Raw genomic sequence first — 18529 nt, forward strand, 5'->3', positions numbered from 1 at the left:
GGAGATTAACCATGTGGTGCTTTTGTTTGTTTTTAGCTCCGCTATTCGCAGAATATTCCAGCTAAAGCAGTCACCAATTTGTCCGCGTTTGCATCCCTGTGGTTAAGTTTTTATGTGAAAGCTGGTATCTTTATCAGGGAATGGATTGAAACTTGACACACCACCAGGGGTGAAACTATTATGACCTGTTTTTCAAGTGATCAATCTCATATTACAGTATCCCTTGCACAAAGAAGGTAAGTTAATCTGTTTATTAATATGCAAACAATATTTTCTTATCTATGTAACTGTATTATGGATAAAGAGTAGAATACCTATTTCATGTGGTAGCTCATGACAAAATATAGCAACAGAGGTGCTAAATCCACCAGTGATACTGTTAGTAAATGCAGCCCCAATAGCCAGACCATCACAAAAATTATGTATCCCATCCCCAAGGATGACCATCCAAGCAACAGAAGCAACCGAGTTTGGTATACCATCTATCCCATGAGAATGTCCATGCCCGTGGTGTTTTGGTGAAGCCATAACAGAATTGTTAATCATTGAAGATGTTTCATCGCCATCAACACATGTCTCTACACAGTCTGGTTTCCTCTGACCATGTTCATGACTGACAGATGTTGTGTCTTCAAAACTGATGGTGCAATGCTCTGTATGAACTTCATCTGCATATGCCCCAAGAGCTAAAAAAAACAAAAAATAAACAGGACTGCACTTGTGAAATGCAATGCACTTTAGTAGGAACAAAGGATATATAATCTAACAATGATAAATTTCAAATACAAGAGGGCCATGATGACCCTAAAATCACTCATTTGAATATAAATATTCTCCATGACATTTAGGAATAAGTAATAGTGTAAACTAACAAGAGCCACCACCGGATGGGGTCAATGCTTGACTTTATACTTTTTCTAAAAGTAAACAAAGAAACGTCTGAACAAATCTTAACGTTTCCTTTTTATAACTTTAATAGGTCTTGTCACACTAGTTTTGTCAAGGTACGAATCCTTTCCATAAATAAATGACAATATATAGAAAATAATAACATTCAGAAGAAAGAAATATATATATATATACATGTATATATTCGCATGTGGAGTACAAAAGGAAACAAGAACGTGTTTGTTAAACACAAATGCCCCCGGCCCCTTTTTTGCAATTCCTTATTTTTGCCCGAAAAATTATTAGTGCGGTTAAATTTTTAAAATTTTCTAAATTTCCGTATATAAAAGATCAGAGTAGGAATATACCAATGCACTAGAGTCTAGTGAATTCGGTGGTGAAGGTCATATTTCACACAGCTTAAATTTCACGACTACATCAAAGGACAACACAGAAAGACACTTTGTCAAAATCTAGGTCAGCTGATATCAAAGTTCACTTTACATCTTAATCTGTGCACATGGTTTCATAGCTGTACATCAAAGGACAAGAAAGCAGGTCACATCATCAAAATCTAGGTCACCTGATATCAAAGTTCAATTTTACAACTAAAACTGTGCACAAGGTCAAGATTTCATTGCTGTACATCAAAGGACAAAAAAGTAGGTCACTGTCCCCTTGGGGCAAGGCCAAGGGTTTAATTCAAAACAATCTTGATACAGGTCCACCAAACAACATTTTTAGTCAAATATCTAAGCTGTAGCTTTCTTCCCATTTTTACTATATACATTTAAGGAAAACCTATGGCCCTCGGGGCAGGGCAATTTTGACACTTAAGAGGCAAAATTTGAACAACTTTGGTAGAGTACCTATAGATCATTTAACAAAATTTAATATTAAAGCTCTAAGCCTTGTACCTTCAGACAATAAGATTTTTTTATTTTGTACTATATGTATATATTGAAAATCAATGACCCAAAGGGCGGGGGCAATTTTGACCCCAGGGCTTTAATTTGAACAATCTTGATAGAGATTCACTTCACAATGTTTATGCAAAATATCTTACCTCTAGCATTTGTCAATTGCTAGAAGAATTTTTTTTAAGTTTTAACTAAAAGTTTTTAATTTATACATATAGGGAAAACCAATGATCCCCGGGGCGGGGCTATTTTTGTCCCCAGGGCTATAATTTGAACAATCTGGGTACAGGTCTACCAGACAATGCATTATGCAAAATATCTAAGCTCTAGGCATTTTGGGTCTTTACAAGAAGGTATTAATTTTAACTATATGTACATTATATAATAGTGAAAATCAATGACCCCCGGGGCGGGGCCGATTTTAACCCTAGGGCTATAATTTGAACAATCTTGGTAAGGGTCTACCAGACAATGCATTATGCAAAATATCTAAGCTCTAGGCCTTTTGGGTCTTTACAAGAAGGTATTTTAAGTTTTTACTATATGTACATATAGTGAAAATCAATGACCCCCGGGCGGGGCCAATTTTGACCCCAGGGCTATAATTTGAACAATCTTGGTAGAGGTCTACCAGACAATGCCTTATGCAAAATACTAAGCTCTAGGCTTTTTGGGTCTTTACAAGAAGATTTTTTAAATTTATTCTTATAATTCCTTTTGGTTGCCATGGCAACCAGATTTCTGCATGGAATGAAATTCTTTGAACAACTTTGGAAGCCCTTCACCCAAGGATCAATCCTGCCAAGTTTGGTTGAAATTGGACTAGTGGTTTTTCACAAGAAGATTTTTTAAGTTCACTATATAATCTATATAACACACAAACAAACAAACACACACACACACACAGGTGAATCGCTATATGCCACCGCATCGCAGATGCTGCGGTGGCATAAACATGTTTACCCATTCACTCAGTTATGGACAGAAACATTGCCAAAAAATTGTAAACACAAGTTATATAGCTTGACAGAGTCATGGCATTTTGTTGCCAAGTCATTGCTATGACTTGTGAAGTGATAAATATTCAACTATATCAAATATATATATAAATGTAAGAAATCTATACTTGGCACCCATGACCTTGACCCACTGAAACCTATAGAATATCATGCAAGTTATCTTCCCACCAAATATGAAATACACCTGTCAATAAATAAAGGCTGTATGGGCAAAATGTTAAATTCTATTTTGAGCATTGATGACCTTGATCAAACTGACCCCTCACTCCATCCTAAGTAAGAATAACATGCAATTTATCTTCCTACCAAATATGAAATATATCTGTCAATAAATAAAAGCTGTATGGGCTAAAGTGTAAAAATCTATTTTTAGCACTAGTGACCTTGACACACTGATCCCAAACTTTATCCAAAGGAAGAATACCATACAAGTTATCTTCCTATCAAATATGAAATAAATCTATTTTATGCACAAGTGACCTTGACCCACTGATCCCTACACCAATCAAAAGGATGAATACCATAAAAGTTATCTTCCTACCAAATATGAAATATATCTGTCAATAAATAAAGGCTGTATGAGCAAAAGTGTAAAAATCTATTTTCAGCACTGGTGACCTTGACCCAACTGAACACTAACTCCATCAAATTTTATGTTCCTATCAATTATAAATGACATCTGTCTGTAGAATATGGTTAATACACCTGTAAAAATGTAAAAATCTATTTTTAACATTGGTGACCTTGATATTGGTGACATTGACCTTGACCCAAATGACCCCTTACTATACCCAAACAAGGAGTGAAATACTTTGAGCTATGCATGAACAAGTTGAAAATTGCAAATTTATACTACTGTAAGTCAAGGGCAATAACTCTAACAAAACTGAAAAAAATCCACATGCAAAGTCCCAGGTGCATAGCTTCACAGTGATGTGAATTATTATTCCTGTAATTTAGTGATGTTGATCATAATTCCTATAAAGTTGGTTGATTCTAACTCAAGCACTCAAGGAACAAATAACAACATAATGAAACGGTTTTTACTAAGTCAAGGGAAATAACTCTACAAATACTGGATAAATCTACAAGCGAAACCCCAGGTGCACAACTAAATATGCTGAGCAACCTTCCCGTAAGGTTTAATGACTCTATGTCAAATCCTTTTTGAGTTACATGCGACACAAGTTGAAAATTGCAAAAATTTTACTAAGTCAAAGGCAATAACTCTAAAAATACTAAATATATTCAGACAAAAATACTCAGGTGCACAACCACACAGTCATGCTGATCAACATTCCTGTAAAGTTCCATGACTCTAGGTCAAATACTTTTTGAGTTATGTGCGACACAATAGAGAACGGATAGACGCACGGACAAGGGTAAACCTAAATGCCCGACACTTATAAAGTGGGGGCACAAAAAGATAATATAATGAAGACTTTGTGATCAATACTTTTCAAGATAACGGGTTGAAACCATTCTGACATTTAAGGCCCCTGTGACCTTGACCATAGTCTATGAAAATATGAGCACAATGTCACTTTAAAGATAGTTGTGGTTCTTGTATGTTGCATTTCCTTTCATTGTGGTTTACCATTGATAATGTTTTATTAAATTACTCTGTAATAAATCCAGAAAGAGTTACACTTCTTGAGCACTGCACTTCCTCTCATTGCGCTTCACCATTGTGTGAAGTTGCATTGAATTCTAAACTTTAGTTTTTAAGTTATGCACCGGGCAAGGAAATGGAACAAAGGGCTATAACTCTACAAATACAGAAGATGAAGTTATGGTGAAGTTATGATGAAGCACTGCACTTCCTAGCATTGCACTTGACCATTGTATGAAGATGTATTGAATTCCAACTACTAGTTTTCAAGTTATGCTCTGGACAAAAATGGTGACAAAGGGCAACAACTGTAGTAAGTCCAAATAGAGTTATGGTTCTTGTGTACTGCACTTCATCTCCCTGCCCTCAACCACTGTACATTGAATTCCAACCATTGATTTTCAAGATATGCTCTAGACAACAAAAAGTAACAAAGGGCAAAACTTTTAAATGAGTCAAGAAAGAGTTATGGTTTCTGTGCACTGCGCTTCCTTTCAATATACTTGACCATTGAATAAAATTGTATTGAATTCCAACTAGTAGTTTTCAAGTTATGCTCTGGACAAAAAAAAGCAATGGAAAAGTAACAAAGGGCAATAACTCTTTAATTACTCTGGACAGAGTTATGGTTATTTTGCACTGCACTTCCTCTTATTGTGCTTGACCATTTTATAAAGTTGTTTTGAATTTCAACCAGTACTTTTCAAGCCATGCTCCAAACAAGGAAAAGTAACAAAGGGCAATAATTCTGTAATTAGTCAAGATGGAGTTATGGTTCTTGTGCACTGCACTTCCTCTCAATATGCTTGACCATTGTATGAAGTTGTATTGAATTCCAACCATTAGTCTTCAAGTTATGCTCCGGAAAAGAAAAATGCGATGGACGGCTGGATCGACCGACTGACCACTGAGTGACTCCTATAATTACCCCCCCCCCCCAAACTTCGTTTTGGGAATATAACTAGGGGAAAATAACTGTGACAGTATACTTGGATTTTGACATAAGATGAATATCTTACATTTAGTATCTTCTTGTATTGATGAATTGAATATAAGTTTGATGAAATTGTGAAGTACCATGCAATTCATATTTTTGTCTCTGCTGTAACAGAGATGTCTCTCCTGTAACTAAAATGTCACTTATGTAACAAGATGTAAATAACAAAGTTATTTAACCACGGTCTTGTCAGATAAAAATCAAATACTACATGATAGCTTTCAGATGACATTTCATCTTAATCAGGGCTCATCCGGAAGGGCGATTTAGGCGAAAACTTTGCCGTGTATATTCCCATTTTGCTCTCCCAATTCATCAAAGAGAAGTCAACTTCGCCGATAAAATCCTAATTCCCAAAGAGTAATTACTTGGCGATGTAAAGAGCAGAGGTTGTATCCGCCCATATGACGACTGCTAATTATCATTATCCAATCAGAGCATTGCTATATACTACACTTATACCTGTATGCAAAGTGATAGACCGCCTACTCTAAGCAGTAAGTTATGAGAGCATCGGGTATAATTGTGTGACAGTTTTGCGAGTTTAATAGAGGACTAGGCGATAATTATTCATTGTTTTTTCCCCCGTTTATCTAAACACATGCAATCTTCCCTAATTGATATAAACAATGCACTTCGATGGCAGTGTTTAACCCGAGTAAAGGCAAGGTGCAATAGAGTTAAAAACTCAATCAAAGTTTTGAATAATTTCAGTCCGATAACATCAATTTTTTACTGTAAATATCCCTACGGTGTGTATGAAAATTATTGCTGTCATCTTCAAGCAATTACAGTAACAAAATCGGACAAGGTGCATAGCTTTTCATTTTCTGTAATTAAAGTTGATTAAAGAACACACAAAGAAGTTATTATCATGATTGTCTAAAAACACGCATGACTGTTGATATTTTTCACAAGTCGATCGGTCAGCGAGTGGATCTGCGCCAATTAGTTGGCTTCGAATAATAGGTGTGAAATTCTTTCATAATTGTTTTATCGGGACCGAAATTTTACTTCGAAAAATAGGAGGTATTCGGATAATGCATTTCGATTAATACGCTCCTATTTATATTGATTTACATAGAGATAAAATTGGGACCGCCGATCTACTTCGGATAATGCCGGGTATTCGAAAAAAGGGTTGTCGAATAACCGGGGTCGGACTGTAAACTCCAATACTCTAAATATTTACGCTTTAAAAATTCATGTGCATTTATCATCTAAAATTAATATTTGGTGCCTTTTTGATATGAATTAATTGTTCTTTGAAAAGATTAATACCAAGCCTGTTGAATGATACATGTTTACAGTATCCTCTTTCTAGCTGTTAAATATAAAAGTGTTACAGGAGTGACATAAGAGAAGTAGTCAGGTCATAGTCAATGCTCTTCTGACAAAATAAAGGCATTTTAAGCTTGCAAAAACAATTTTTTATCATTCCCTTATCACACCACAAAAAAATACATTGATCATAGATCATCTAAAAATCAAAGATATTCAAAATGAAAAAGTTACGAAAATATAGAATGACTCACCAACTGACAAATGCAAAGCAATATACCCCCACTTTCTTTGAAAGGGGGCCTAAAAAAGAAAAATTGTGTGAGGGAATGGTAAAATTGCTTCTCAGTTTAATCTGGAAAATTAAAAAAAATAATTTCAAGGTTGTGAACTTTACAACTTATAAAGTATTAAGATGGAGGTTACCTTTGTTTGGGTGGATACTCATTACCATTCCATCACATTCACTATTTGCAAGTTTTTCTCCAACCTTCAACATTTTCTCATCTTTCAAACATTTTTTACTACGATTTCTTTTTTGCTAAAAAATTAAATTAGAATATTATTTAAAAATGCTGTTCTGTTTATTCAAACATATATAAATACATATACAACAAGCAAATTCGTTGAATTTATATCCCCCGCTGAGTACTGGTTATTATTAATACAACAACTGAAGACATAAGGCTTTATTTATATATTAATCATGGCATAAACAGTAATATTCTTTGAACTTGATAAATATTCAGGGAAATAACAGAGCCATAACTTTGTGTTAAATAGTAAAATCTGGAAATGCCAATAAGATGTATGCATACAACATAACTAATCAAGGGCCATAAATCTGAGTTATAAGTATCTTACTGGAACAAGGCGACTATATGCACATCTCCTCTTAGTATCCCATAAAGTTTCATTGAATTCCAGCCGGTGGTAGCAGAGAAGTAGCGAGGAAACAAATATTTTTCTATATGGATACTGCATAACTAATCAAGGGCCATAACTCTGAGTTAAAGTGTCTGACCCAAACAAGCCGATGATATGCGCATCTCCTCTTGATATTGATGATTCCCATAAAGTTTCGTTGAATTCCAGCCAGTAGTTGCAGAGAAGTTAGCGCATAAACGATTTTTACTCCATATGCGTACTGCATAACTAATCAAGGGCCATAACTCTGAGTTAAAGGGTCGGACCCGAACAAGCCAACGACATGCGCATCTCCTCTTGGTATTGAAGGTTCCCATAAAGTTTCGTTGAATTCCAGCCAGTAGTTGCAGAGAAGTAGCGCATAAACGATTTTTACTCCATATGCATACTGCATAACTAATCAAGGGCCATAACTCTGAGTTAAAGTGTCTGACTGGAACAAGCCGATGATATGTGCATCTCCTCTTGGTATTGATGATTCCCATAAAGTTCCGTTGAATTCCAGCCAGTAGTTGCAGAGAAGTAGCACGGAAACGATTTTTACTCTATATGCATACTACATAACTAATCAAGGGCAATAACTCTGAGTTAAAGTGTCTGACCGGAACAAGCCGACGAAATGCGCATCTCCTCTTGATATTGATGATTCCCATAAAGTTTCGTTGAATTCCAGCCAGTAGTTGCAGAGAACTACTCCGGAAACGAAATTCGGACGGACGGACAACGCCAAAACCATATCCCCCTCCCGATTCCATCGGCGGGGGATAATGAGAAATGTGTCTATAGGACACTTTTGCCCCAATTTGTTAAGGTGGGACACTATTATGCCCCATGAATGAAAATTTTGTTAACTAGAAATGTGTCCATAGGACATGGGTGCCCTGACACTCCACTGATATGTCAAACTTAAGACTCTAGGTCAGACAATTTTTGGGCTGCACATGACACAAGTTGAAAAGTAAAAAATTTTTACTAAGTCAAGGGCAATAACTTTACAAATATTGAATAAATCCACAAGCAAACCCAAAGGTGCATTAGTACACAGGCTGACCATGAACAAGTTGAAAATTGCAAATTTATACTAAGTCAAGGGCAATAACTCTAACAAGAGGGCCCAGAGGGCCCTGTATCGTTCACCTGAGAAATATGTCAAAAGGTCAAAGTGTAGCCCCTTTTCACCCCAGAAGCACAATTTGCAAACAAGAAACAGCTAAATTTGAAAAAAATTTGTACACCGTCACCAGGAAATTTTTGTGTAAAATTATTTCAAATTGAACCAGTGGTTAAGATGTTGTTTAAATGTTGTTGTTCTCTAATTTTTAACTCTGGCAACAATTTTATTAAACAGTTCAGCCTGTCACTAAGTGAGAGGAGAGCTAATAAAAAATTTCATGGGGGAGAATCACGCCGTTTGTTACCCAAACAAACAGATGGTTGATGCAGCCAAAAAGTAAGTTTTTCATCTTTTTCTACAAAATTCGTGAAGTTCTAGTGAAAAGGTACATATATAAACCTCTTCCACTGTTTGTCGGGCACACATGATTTTATTTCATGATGTTTCGTCCCATACTTCATCTGAAATGTGCGTCACAAGATTCGAAGTGAGAGTATTTTCCACCAGTTTGATCGTGGTAACTGATGTCCCTTGAAAAAGAACAAAGTGCAATAATTTCAAAATTAGAAAAGATTTTTTCTTTGAAACGCATTCATTTCACCCAACTTAAAAAAATTTTTTTTTAACCCTTAGGTTTCCGATTTTTTAATAAAACAAATTTAAAAAATAAAACAAAAACAATAATACAAAATTTAAGGGGTTCCCCAATTCTTTTGAACTCCCAAAAAATACCCATTAATCACTCCTAAAAATTTTCAGGTTTTCCTTTTATTTTAAGATTTTTTGGCAGATTTTTTTTAAAAAGAATTTAAAAAATTCAAATAAGTTTTGTTTTTTTTTTATAATTTTATAAATAGATTATCTTCTTAATTTTTTTTTTGCTTTTACCCCAAAATATTTATTATGGTTTTTTTAACCATTTTCCGGGAGAAAACCAGTATTAAAAACCTTCCCCAGCTAAAACCCAAAAGCATTTTGGGGAATAACCCCACGCCAAGAGGTCTGATTGAATTTATCCTCAAAATGCCAGGAAGGGTGGTTATCTTACAAAGTTTCATGTTGATATCTCTTATAATTTTAGAGTAATATCTCAGACAAAGTTCAAAAAGTAACAAGAGCTGTCGGTAGGACAGCAAAGCTCAACTATTCTTAGTGCTTGATAGTAAAAAAAACCTTGATTAAAACTTAAAATTTTCTCAGTAAAGAAAACGGCAAATTTTTTCTTAAAATCCATATTACAGATATAAGCCCTTTGAGTTATGTTCACAAGTGTGCAAAGTTTCAAAGCCATATTATTATTCAAGGGACTTTGAAAATATTTGAGGTATTACAAAAAAACTTTAAACTAAATTCCAAGTTGAAAAAGGGGCATAATTCTGTCAAAATGCTTGATACAGTTACCTCCTCCTGTCTACAGGTTGGGGTCATGATGGTGAACAAGTGTGCAAAGTTTCAAAGCCATATGTCAATGGACTTTGAAAATATTGGAGGTATTACAAAAACTTAACATAAGTGGTTACACCAACACCAACGCTCAGGTGACAACAATAGCTCTACTTATATATTCTTATTGAATAGTCAACCTAAAAGGTGTTTCCTATAAAGCCCCACCAAACATAATATTATAATCATGCTTGCTTCATAGGAATATGTTGATTTCGTTTATACTGATCATATTCTAATAAGGTAATGGTCAATTATTCACATACAGAGCAAAAATTATCATTTTGAGTTTTAGACATTTACACACGTAAAAACCAACACAAAAGGGTATGATAGTAAAGTACCTACAGGTTAAGACTTGATAACATCAGAAATATCATCTCAAAATCAAAAGGGGTCATCCCATCCTGACAAACTCTTAAGTGTCAATCATGGTGACTCTTGACATTTGACCTACTGACCTCAAAATCAATTGGGGGGGTCATCTTCTTGTCATAACAAAGATGCATCCACATAAAATGTTTCTATAGTATTGAAGTTAGTGACCATAAACAAACTTAGCCAAAATAGTGATGCAGATACGTTTTAAAACCCTGAACAGGTGATGACAGTATCTTCGTTTTTGCCTCGAAAAAGTGGTGCTTAAAATAAACCATACGTCTGTATTTACCTTTTTCTTCCTTTTATAGTCTGTGAATATTGTAAGCATTCTCTCTGAAAAGAAAAAGAAATAGATTCCTAGAAGGCCACATAGACCTTTATAAATTGGTCCTGTATCATGAGAGTGACCTCCACCATTTGTGTGATCATGTCCATTGTGTCCACCAGCCATTGCCTGAAATAATCAAATTATAAAGCTATTATCATATATTATAAAATTATCATCATTTTCATAAAATCTTGGTGACAAAAACTAATGCTAAAATATCCTAAATAGAAAACTATTATGCACTGCTATAAAAATTCATTTTCACAGCTGTATTGAAGTACATACAGCAATAAACGGTACTTGCGGCCGAGTTTTTATCCATGCCAATAAAAACGAAAATTGAAAATGCGTGATCTATTTACCGATAGCCGATATTTTGGAGTTTGTTATAAAAGTGTAATTTTCTGTATTTTTAACTAAATTGGGACTAAGAAATGAGTTCCTTATAAGCGATTATTCCTTATAACCGTGTTCGCTATAACCATATATATTTATATTAAATAAAGAAGGGCAAAAATTCAGGCCAAAAGAAATTGTCCTTTATAACCGGAAATTCGCTATAACTGTGTTCCCTATAAGTGAAGTTTACTGAATATGTTTAGTCTTGGTGTGACCTCATACTTTCTAGCTCATCACAAATTGTCAAATTCCGTACACATTAAATTAATGCAAGTAATTTTTCAAAATCTGTGATTAAATGACAAGGATATTGACTGGACATGACTATCAATACAATGTGATATGACATTTAGCATCTAAGTATATGAGCTTGACCTTTGGGCTCCTGAACTAAATTTTGCTCACTACAAAAAAATTAATATCTCCATTTAACAAGTTTATTTTAGAAATTTTGACAGAAGTTTTAATTGTTATTTTCAACATACATGTGGAAACAGATGAAGGAGTGCATCTCCCGACATGGCTCCAACAGCTAGGGCAACAAGGAACTGCAACATGTGGTTGTAGAATACTTTCTGCATTATAGGTATAACAGCCACACCAAGCAACCCGACAAGGGAGATAACAATTACTGCTATTGAACTATATCCCCATACTGAAAATAAAACAAGATTGCATTTGTGACAAAAAATGCTATGCCACCACATCAATATAAACAGAGGTAGGTTTTTGTTTTTGTTTCTATACAACTGAACTTTGCCATATTATGCAGTTCAACGAGGCCATCTTAAAAAAAAATGTTTGTTTGCAGTAACGCGACCGACTCAAAATTTGCTCCTACTCAAAATTTTTTTTCATGGTCTGGATAAAAAAAAATTTTTAATCAGAAAATTATGCCTTGTGCTTTGTTTTCCTTCTTTTAAAGGTTAATAGAAGAAATTAAATGTAGGTCTTGTTAAATTAGAATTCAGTTATCAATTTATTAATTGTTACCAGATTATGAAAGCATATATTGTCCAGCATTTTGAAATTCCATGTTTATTTGGCAGTACAGTTCAATAAAAAACTAGAAATGTGTCATCATGCCACGGATGCCCCCGCATGCAGCCAAAATTTCAGATGTTACAATATTTAGTTCCAAATTTGTTTGTACACATTATTTTTTTCATTTTAAGTTCAAAGCCCTTAAAACTTTTCAATATTAACACAAACCATTTTCATACAATGTTCAAGGCACTGAAATTATTCAGTCTTAACCTTTTGAAAATAGCATATTTCATAATGGCTACATACATTTCCACAAAAGTATGAGTGCTGAAACTGAAAGTTCAAAATTTTTCCAACATTCAAGAAAGATAAGTTTGTCCAAAATCATTGAACCACGACCAAATTCAAACTTAAACTGCTTATTCCTAAGATGTATCTTTATTATTTTCAAAGTGAAAGGGACATAACTCTGCCCAAAAAAATCATCAAACCCTGACCAAATTCCAACTTGACCTGCCCATTCCTTTGACATATCCATATGTCAAATTTGAGTTGAATATGTAACACTGTTGGGTAGATAATGAACAGAAACTGTAAATTTTATATTATTTTCAAAGTGAAAGGGGCATCACTCTGCCAAAAATCATTGAACCATGACCAAATTCGAACTTGGCCTGGGCATTCCAAAAACATATACATATGTCAAATTTGAGTTGAATGTGTTGTACCGTTGGGGAGATAATAAACAGAAACTGAAAATTTCATATTATTTTTCAAAGTGAAAGGAGCATAACTCTGCCAAAAATCATTAAACCATGACCAAATTTGAACTTGACCTGCGCATTCCTTTGACGTATCCATATGTCAAGTTTGAGTTGAATGTGTTGTACCGTTGGGGAGATAATGAACGGAAACTGAAAATTTCATATTATTTTAAAGTAAAAGGGGCATAACTCTGCCAAAAATCATCGAACCATGACCAAATTCGAACTTGACCTGTATTTTCTCATGACATATCCATATGTCAAATTTGAGTTGAATGTGTGCAACCGTTACTAAGATAATGAACGGAAACTGATGATGACGGAATGACAGAATGACGGAACAGGGTAACACTATATGCCCCGGCCATTACATGGCAGGGGCATAAAAAAAAGCGACCTATTAAAGCCTAAACTAGGTTTTCAAATTTGAAGAATAACATCATAAGATCCAAACCTTTTTTTAAAACTCTGTAACAGTTATCAGAAGAAGAATAAGAATAATATTTTGTATAATAATTTGTATCATGTTAAAAAGATGATTACACATAATTAAATATGTTATATCTTATGTCATTAGATTAGTCATTCTTTTATTTCTTAATTTTATAAGTAAAACAATAGCATACCTTTTAAAGGAACATTAGATATATCTACAGTAGCACTTTCTGTACCAGTTGTGTGAGTATGCTCATGATCATTGTGATCATGGAAACTATTATGATCGCCATGGAATCCTTTATGTTTATCATGGAAACTATGACAAGAACCTTCATCTATCTGATACAGAATACTTGGACAAAGTTCCTTAAACACATCTTTAGTTATTACTCCACCTTTGTCACTATCTACTAACTGCAAGAAGTCGTGTGCAGACAGACACTGAAATAAGGTAAAAAAAAACACCAAATATTTGAAAAACATAATAATAATTTAAGAAAAAAAGAAAAATGGTAATGCCAAGAAACCAGGTTTTCAAATATCACCATTGTTACTTAAGAAATAATTCAGTATTTTGTTCTAACAGCAGATGGAAAAATTAAAATTATCTTGACATTGGTACTAGGATATCAGTAATAGTATTTCATTCCTAAATCAAGTTATTGACCGGAAACTGATTTTCTATTTTTAGTAACAGTAAGGTTGACCCTTAAGGGGATCCAAAAGTGAGGTCTTGACTCTTCACATAAGCTTAATTTAAAGTAAAGTTCATTAAAAAATCTAATGCCAAACTCTAGTAATTGATCACAAATCAATATTAAACCAGGGCTATTATTTGAACAAATTTGGTAGACACCAATAGGAAGATGTTTCATGTTAAATATCGAGGCTGTAACTCTTTGGGGTTTTTATAAGAAGATTTTTTAAGTTTAGACTATATACATATGCGCATCTCATCTTGGTATTGAAGATTCCCATAAAGTTTCGTTGAATTCCAGCCAGTAGTTGCAGAGAACTACTCCAGAAACGATTTTTACTCTTATGATATACATACTACATAACTAATCAAGGGCCATAACTCTGAGTTAAAGGGTCGGACCGGAACAAGCCGACGATGTGCGCATCTCCTCTTGATATTGATGATTCCCATAAAGTTTCGTTGAATTCTAGCCAGTAGTTGCAGAGAACTACTCCGGAAACGATTTTTACTCTATATACATACTACATAACTAATCAAGGGCCATAACTCTGAGTTAAAGGGTCGGACCAGAACATTTAGCCAACGATATGCGCATCTCCTCTTGATATTGATGATTCCCATAAAGTTTCGTTGAATTCCAGCCAGTAGTTGCAGAGAACAACTCCGGAAACGAAATTCGGACGGATGGACAACGCCAAAACTATATCCCCCCCCCCCCGATTCCATCGGCGGGGGATAAAAACAATGACCTCCCCTAGACTAGATGATGTATCATGCCAAATATTTATGCTCTAGCCCTTTCAGTTTTCTTAAAGAAGATATTTTAAGTTCTGCTTGGAATTAAATTCTTTGAACAATCTTAAGTTGACTACCAAAGAAACTTTCCTGTGAAGTTTGGATGAAATTGGCTGAGGGGTTTATTATTCTAGTTCCCGGCATCTAACAAGTATTGCGTAGCGAAAGGGGAAGGAACTCCAGACTATGGAATGAAGAGTTTTTAACACTTGACCTCTAAGTGTGACCTTGATCTTGGGGGTAGCAACCCAATTATTGCTATCTGCACATCATCTCGTTATGGTGATTACTTGTGCCAATTTATTTCAATTTTTTTGCAGTGCTTTAAATGTTATTGAGCAGACACAAAAGTGTTATGGACGGATGGAGGGACAAGGTGGCGACTATATGCTCTCCCTTCGGGAGCATAAAAAACAAATTTGAAGTTATAATACATTAACGTTAAAATAATGGAAAGATAGTTAACTAAATTATTTATATTTGAAAGTCGAATAGCCTATTGTTTACACTACATGTAAATTTGTAAAATAACAAGATGTTTATACTTCTGAAGAATCTGTTTCTCTCTTTTGAACACTATGGTTGTGATCATGTTTGCTAGTATCATTTAGATCATCGCTGTGGTCATGATCATCGCTGTGGTTATGATCATGTGAGTGGTCATGATCATCGCTGTGGTCATGATCATGTGAGTGGTCATGATCACCTGAGTGGTCATGATCATTGCTGTGGTCATGATCATGTGAGTGGTCATGATCATCGCTGTGGTCATGATCATGTGAGTGGTCATGTTCATCGCTGTGGTCATGATCATGTGAGTGGTCATGTTCATCGCTGTGGTCATGATCATCTGAGTGGTCATGATCATGTAAGTGGTCATGATCATGTGAGTGGTCATGATCATTGCTGTGGTCATGATCATGTGAGTGATCATGTTCATTGCTGTGGTCATGATCATGTGAGTGGTCATGTTCATCGCTGTGGTCATGATCATGTGAGTGGTCATGATCATCGCTGTGGTTATGATCACCTGAGTGGTCATGTTCATTGCTGTGGTCATGATCATGTGAGTGGTCATGTTCATCGCTGTGGTCATGATCATGTGAGTGGTCATGATCATCGCTGTGGTTATGATCACCTGAGTGGTCATGTTTCATCGCTGTGGTCATGATCATGTGAGTGGTCATGATCATTGCTGTGGTCATGATCATGTGAGTGGTCATGATCATTGCTGTGGTCATGATCACCTGAGTGGTCATGTTCATCGCTGTGGTTATGATCATGTGAGTGGTCATGATCATTGCTGTGGTCATGATCATGTGAGTGGTCATGTTTCATCGCTGTGGTCATGATCATCGCTGTGGTCATGGATCATGCGAGTGTCATGTTCATCGCTGTGGTCATGATCATGTGAGTGTCATGTTTCATCGCGCTGTGGTCATGATCATCGCTGTGGTCATGATCATGTGAGTGGTCATGTTCATCGCTGTGGTCATGATCATTGCTGTGGTCATGTTCATCGCTGTGGTCATGATCATGCGAGTGGTCATGTTCATTCGCTGTGGTCATGATCATGTGAGTGGTCATGTTCATCGCTGTGGTCATGATCATTGCTGTGGTCATGTTCATCGCTGTGGTCATGATCATGTGAGTGGTCATGTTCATCGCTGTGGTCCATGATCATCGCTGTGGTCATGATCATGCGAGTGGTCATGTTCATCGCTGTGGTCATGATCATGTGAGTGGTCATGATCATCGCTGTGGTCATGTTCATTGCTGTGGTTATGATCACCTGTGTGGTCATGATCATATGAGTGGTCATGATCATTTGCTGTGGTTATGATCACCTGAAGTGGTCATGTTCATCGCTGTGGTCATGATCATGCGAGTGGTCATGTTCATCGCTGTGGTCATGATCATGTGAGTGGTCATGTTCATCGCTGTGGTCATGATCATGTGAGTGGTCATGATCATCGCTGTGGTCATGATCATGTGAGTGGTCATGATCATTGCTGTGGTCATGATCATCTGAGTGGTCATGTTCTTCTATGTGGTCATGTTCTTCTGTGTGGTCATGACCATCTGTGTGGTCATGTACTTCTGTGTGGTCATGTTCATCTATGTGGTCATGATCATGTGAGTGGTCAAGATCATCGCTATGGTCATGTTCTACTGTGTTGTTATGATCATGTGAGTGGTAATGTTCATCTGAGTGGTCATGTTCATCGAGACCAAGACCAAGGTTGTGTAACATGTGTTCAAATCCCTCAAAAGTTATCTCTCCTCCATTTCCATATTTTGTCATCAATTTCATCAAAAAGAAGTCTTTCTCCATGAAATAAAATTCTTTTGAATCTTCAGTGGCATCAATGCTTTCTGTAAGTTTAGATATCTGAGCACTTATGTTTGGTGTATCAGCTTTTGCCTGCCAACCATAATACAGTAAGCACATCAGGCAAACACATGGACCACTTGAAGCACACATTGTGTAAATCTAAAAAAAAAGCATCTACGATAGTTATTTTTGTATGAATAAACATGTATTTCCTAACAACTCTGTGATTTTTTAACCTCTGCGTCCAGAACGCAATGAATTTACTGTGGACGCAAAGTTTTAAATAATATGCATCTTTTGGACGCATATTTTTCTGAGCAGGGTCAGTCCTGTCTGACAGGTATATGATAAAATCAAGTTATGTCAATCTGATGGCAGTAAAGTTTAATGTTTTTGCAAATATTTTACATTGTTTTACCAGTAAGGCTTACCATATACGGTACATGTAAATTAATAGTAAACATTTTATAATTAGTGTTGCGCTTGTTTGGAATGTCAACTTAAGTGGAATATATTCTAGTTATTTGACTAGTTCTATGACAAATTTCCAATATTGTTCTAATTTTTTTTAAAAAGACATTTAAATACGTTAAGACTCGGAGAAAAATTTACTTTTAAATTATCAATAATGCCATTACGATAATAGCACAGCCAGAGATTTCCTTTACAACTTCCCAGTTTATAGGGCATGCATATTCCTGTACGAAATTTTCTGCACGGAAATGGGGCGGAATTCAAAGGCAGATTCCGCCCAGAAATTTAAATTCTCCCCCGAATATACAAGTGTTAAACCATTTGCTTTTGGCACGGATTCCAGCCGGATTCCAGGCGGAAACGGGACGGATTCTGGGCGGAATTGGGACGAAATATGCAAATGAGTTGGGGCGGAATTTTGAAGCGGAATTTTGGGGCGGAATTTTGAAGCGGAATCTTGGGGCGGAACCTTGGGGCGGAATTTCGGAGCGGAATTGTCGAACAAGATTCTGGGCGGAATTCTGGGACAGAATTCAGGGGGCGGAATTTTATAAGTTTAACATGATCACATATTTTGGATAAAATTATCAATAATGTATCACATTAAATTTTTCTTTCACAAAATTTAATTTAAAAAATATCATATCCTTTAGTCCAAATACAGAATAGAATACCCTAACATTCACTATAACACAAACAGTCTTTTTCTAGCTGCAGGTTTTGGAAT

General features: G+C 35.6%; 2 protein-coding genes across 2 annotated transcripts in view; both read right to left on the reverse strand.

Annotated features, from left to right (window-relative positions):
- The window catches only part of LOC132736025 (zinc transporter ZIP6-like), a 28287-nt gene extending 11966 nt beyond the window's left edge, over positions 1-16321 (reverse strand). The window contains exons 1-6 of the mRNA XM_060723068.1: positions 15539-16321; positions 13687-13939; positions 11795-11964; positions 10872-11036; positions 7144-7258; positions 315-686 (exon numbers count right to left, since the gene is read on the reverse strand). Coding sequence (XP_060579051.1) covers positions 315-686; positions 7144-7258; positions 10872-11036; positions 11795-11964; positions 13687-13939; positions 15539-16312 — 1849 coding nt within the window. The 5' untranslated portion in view covers positions 16313-16321. The remainder of the gene's footprint in view (positions 1-314; positions 687-7143; positions 7259-10871; positions 11037-11794; positions 11965-13686; positions 13940-15538) is intronic.
- Positions 16322-16836: 515 nt separating this feature from the next.
- Positions 16837-17478, reverse strand: LOC132736024 (histidine-rich glycoprotein-like). The gene has a single exon (XM_060723067.1). It carries the CDS (start codon positions 17476-17478, stop codon positions 16837-16839), a length of 642 nt encoding a protein of 213 aa, XP_060579050.1.
- Between the last annotated feature and the right edge of the window lie 1051 nt (positions 17479-18529).

Source organism: Ruditapes philippinarum, unplaced genomic scaffold (assembly GCF_026571515.1).
Source record: "Ruditapes philippinarum isolate M1 unplaced genomic scaffold, ASM2657151v2 ctg7432_1_1_1_1, whole genome shotgun sequence".
NCBI lineage: Eukaryota > Metazoa > Mollusca > Bivalvia > Venerida > Veneridae > Ruditapes > Ruditapes philippinarum.